The sequence below is a fragment of the Temnothorax americanus genome, unplaced genomic scaffold (genome assembly GCF_048541705.1).
Source record: "Temnothorax americanus isolate GAGA-0224 unplaced genomic scaffold, ASM4854170v1 Scaffold4, whole genome shotgun sequence".
NCBI lineage: Eukaryota > Metazoa > Arthropoda > Insecta > Hymenoptera > Formicidae > Temnothorax > Temnothorax americanus.
This window is the reverse complement of record NW_027509547.1, coordinates 601,701-605,707: the sequence shown is the minus strand read 5'-3', so window position 1 is coordinate 605,707 and position 4,007 is coordinate 601,701. Positions and strand designations below refer to the sequence as shown.

The 4,007-nt window shown below is 40.0% G+C and overlaps 1 protein-coding gene across 1 annotated transcript; it reads right to left on the bottom strand.

Moving 5' to 3' along the window:
- Positions 1-669: 669 nt before the first annotated feature.
- On the bottom strand, positions 670-2,260 carry Osi16 (DUF1676 domain-containing protein Osi16). Its single transcript, XM_077415472.1, has 2 exons — positions 1,635-2,260; positions 670-1,494 (listed from the first exon to the last, which is right to left on the bottom strand). Exons 1-2 carry the CDS (start codon positions 2,137-2,139, stop codon positions 1,121-1,123), a joined length of 879 nt encoding a protein of 292 aa, XP_077271598.1. The 5' UTR covers positions 2,140-2,260; the 3' UTR covers positions 670-1,120.
- Between the last annotated feature and the right edge of the window lie 1,747 nt (positions 2,261-4,007).

Genomic DNA, 4,007 nt, shown 5'->3' with positions numbered 1-4,007 from the left:
TGTTAGCAAAGAAAATTTATCGATTTTATCAAGTTTCTTAATATTTTTTGTAGAAAATTTGATATAAATTATTGTTTTTTATTATATCAGCAAAAAATATATTATAATTTTTCTTACTTTTCTTACTAATGGTTTAAAACTGGCATACCATTTTCTATAAGCGTATATATTTATGATTATGACAGCAGTTACAGGGTTTATATTAAATACTTGGAACACCATATGCATATGTACATATATAATTAATAATGTAGGATTCATGCGCCTTGAGAATGGCAATACTTTATGACCTGATGCAGAACTGCCAGTCTGATGGTCTAACGTGGTGAAGGTGTTGGCCTTATTACTTCTTAATTGGTCCGTACATTCACCTTTAGAAATGTATATGTTTAACAGTAACGTAAATGTAATTGCCGTAACAGAAAGTACGTGCACTTTTCAGCGCGTGATATACTTGTATGAATGCATTTACATCAAGTTAGAAGAATAGTTAGAAGAGTTGAACATAATTCTCTCATTTAAGTTAACCAATCTCTGATGAATATCGCTAGACAATAAAATAAAGTTATCGCGCGTATTTTTTCAGACAAACTTATCGCGCGATGTTATTCCACGATTTATTGTGCGATTTTTTAACTGTTGCATTTATTACAATAATGATAACACCATATGTTTTTACAAATGTTCTTTATTACAACTTTACAATAACGAAATAAATATCCAAAAATCATGTACATGATCTTGGGCAACTCTGCGTACTCGACGATGATACGCTTTCTCGATAGGTACCAGTCGAAAATGCAACAGTGGCCGCAATAAATACCTATATGACTATAAATAATAATAGGGTGATAATTCGTGAATCGCGATGAAATGAGACTGAACGAGATCTTAGAAGGAAAAAAGTGTGATGATGGCGAAGAAGAAAGACAAGTAAGAGACGCAGTAATAGATAGAAATGAAGAAAAGACGTAGACAGATCGGGAGAAAAGTTGATAGTGCTTGAACATGAAAGAAAAGAAACAACAAGGAAAGTCGGTGAGGTAGAGATGTGCTAAAGATTTTATGGTGTACCGGCGCGGCGGTGTGCGAACACCTCGTCGAACTTGATTGGATGATTTTAATTTTGCAAAAGCGATCTACGATCATGCGCGTTGCCGTACTTCAGCACAGCCTGCTGAAGAGAATCGTGAACAGTATCGAGGGACCTTCCGTATCCGGAATGTCCGTATCCGTGTCCGTGATGCTCTTCCGAGCTGTGCGTGTGCGAGCTGGAGTACACCGGTTTGCTAACGATTTCGTACGTGGTCTTCTTTTCGCCGTGGTGCGTTAAGGATTTCAATCCGATGATAGCTGATAACATGAGCGCTAAGAGACCCGTCATCAGAGCTTTTCCTGCGAGGAGCGCAATTGCGCCGAATCCCAACATGCCGAGGGTGCCCTTCATCATCAGTAGACCGGCCATCAAGCCGTTGCCTTGGTTTTTTTTACGTCCTGTCAAATAAAAAAATCGTAAAATAAAAAAACCGTCTTTATGTGACAAATCACAATGTGACATTAACTGACCATGGAAGGATTCATTGTCTTACAGCTTTGCTAACGGATAAAACTGAAATTTAACATTTTTTTCTAACCTGTTTCAACATTCTGGTTGCCACCTAAGCCGAGTTGTGCAAGTGTCTCTTCGTTGAAGCTCCTGGCAGCTTCAAAAGTCCTCGGATCGAAAAGTTTGATAGAAATTGAGTGGCTATTAAGGTAACTGCCGACCTTGTGAATCAAATAGGCATCCAGCCTTTTCTCAACATCATTCGGGAAATCTCTCGCCAAATTGGCGACTACTTCCGATGGTGGAACATTGGCGGAACTGTTCTCCTTGATCACAGATACACCCGGCAGGATACCGATATTCTCCTGTTCCGACAATTTATCCAGGAAGGACACCACGTCCAACTTAAGGCACGTAGCACTGTACGACTTCCCGCAATCTTTATTCAACGTAGATTCCAGATTTTCCGCATCTTCCACCATTTGCCTCGCGGTGCGTCTCTCGATCTCCGCATTGGCGCATCCCGAAAAAAAAAGTAGCAGAAGAAGGAGATGACAACGTGACAATTGGGCAACGTGCGTAATTCCTTTCATCGTGAATTTTTTGATGTTTCCACGAAGTCTAGCTTATTTTTTTCGCCCCAGGTTTACTGATCGCCAGTAACACGACGATATCCTCGAAGACGAAGGACCTTGAAGCTGACGGATGAGACGCGTATCGTGCACTGGGCATACCCTCGGATATTTGCAGTATATATAGAGCGAGTCAACGGAGAGTCCTTTTTCCTTTTTGCCTTTCGGTCGTTCCATACATTCTCCGTAGTCGAGAGCACCGGCGACGGAACTCTCTTCTTTGCGGACGTCGAAGAGGAGGCAGGAACTTCTCGCAGCCGTCCAGCAGCAGTGGCGAGAGGGAGCGTCAAATAGAGCGGAGAATTCGAATCTGAGTCAAATTTACGGGAAAAAAACATTTACCAATGAACGGATATGAGATGATGAATGAGAGCGAAGGCTGATCACGTTAATGCCAATTCAATCGGCAGTTATAGTTAATGTGTACGCGATCAGTCTTTAACAATGCAATTATTTTTCAGGTGCGCATCATTACTTCTTACATGTTTATCGATGTTTATAGTCTACGAAGATTTTCTCCATATTATTTTCACTTTTGAGCATGCTTACGTTGTATATAATGAAATAGCTTATATAAAAATTAGGAATCTGTTTTACGTTGCACAATTTTTTGCACGATTCAATATATTTGCAAAAAATTATAATTTTTTTAATTATAGGAATATAATTATAAAATTATAAAAATAGAAATTATAAAAAATTTTATGTAAAAATCATATAAATGTTTCAACCCTTTACATTATATATAATTATTTTATAAAATAATAAACGTTTGGGCTCTCTATAATGTAGGACATAAAATGTAAGTGTCTATATGTGATCCGGATAGCCTATAGAAATCTTCTCGTTCTTGAACTATCTTGCTAAGAGATTAATAACCATTTAAAGGGATGAAACAGAAATCAACTGAAATTAGAGGCGATATTATAATAAAGGCATTTGAGCGATAAGACCGATCAACCGGAGCACATGTTAATTACCAGGATCAGAATTGGAACCCCCGATCGCCCAGTGTGAAATCACTTTCGATTTCAAGAACGAAACCAAGAGAACGATGGAACATATTGTGTTTGCGGAGTTTGCGAACTGAGCGCGAGTAGATGTTGCAAATTGAAAAATTTGCCGATAAGTATATTGTGAAAATTGCAATTGCGGGCGAGGCGAAACGAGACGGGAGTCCTACTTTGAATCAGCCCAGTTTAGCTAGCTCGTAGGAGATCCGATTTTCGCGCGCTACGCTCGAGCAACGGCGCTTCAGACGGATCTGCCGATGTGAAAGTACCGCGCAGTCGATTTTCACGGGCAACTCGATGGGGCCTTATCGTTGCGTGCGCGTGTGCGTATGAACAACACGAGCGCCTCCACGTTTCGATATCACGCGCTTGCATGTTGCTGCGGCAGGTGTGCCGACTTAGAACGGACTAGACCTTCTTTCAGAGGCATGCATTTCGCGATTTGTTGCTTCCTTTTCACGTAGTGCCTTCCTTTCGTTAATAATCCCGAACACGTCGTGCTGATTCTGTTCTCGCGAAACTATGCGCGACAGATCGAATCAGTGGTGCAATGGGCGTCGGCTTTACGGTCGTAAACATCAACGAAAAGGACAAACGCGTGGAACGATTCTAAAAATCGTTTTTCATTTATCTGCGTTACTAATTAAATCAAAAATCGCAGGAATGAAAAAGGTATCACGTTACGCAGATCGGATTCAGCCGCGCTCATTCTGATTCACGCATTTATTCTGAAGTTGCAATTTTTATCACATTTTTTTCCCTATTAGATCTCAATCAAATAACCCGTAATGTAATCTGTGTTTCCTGTTAAACTAC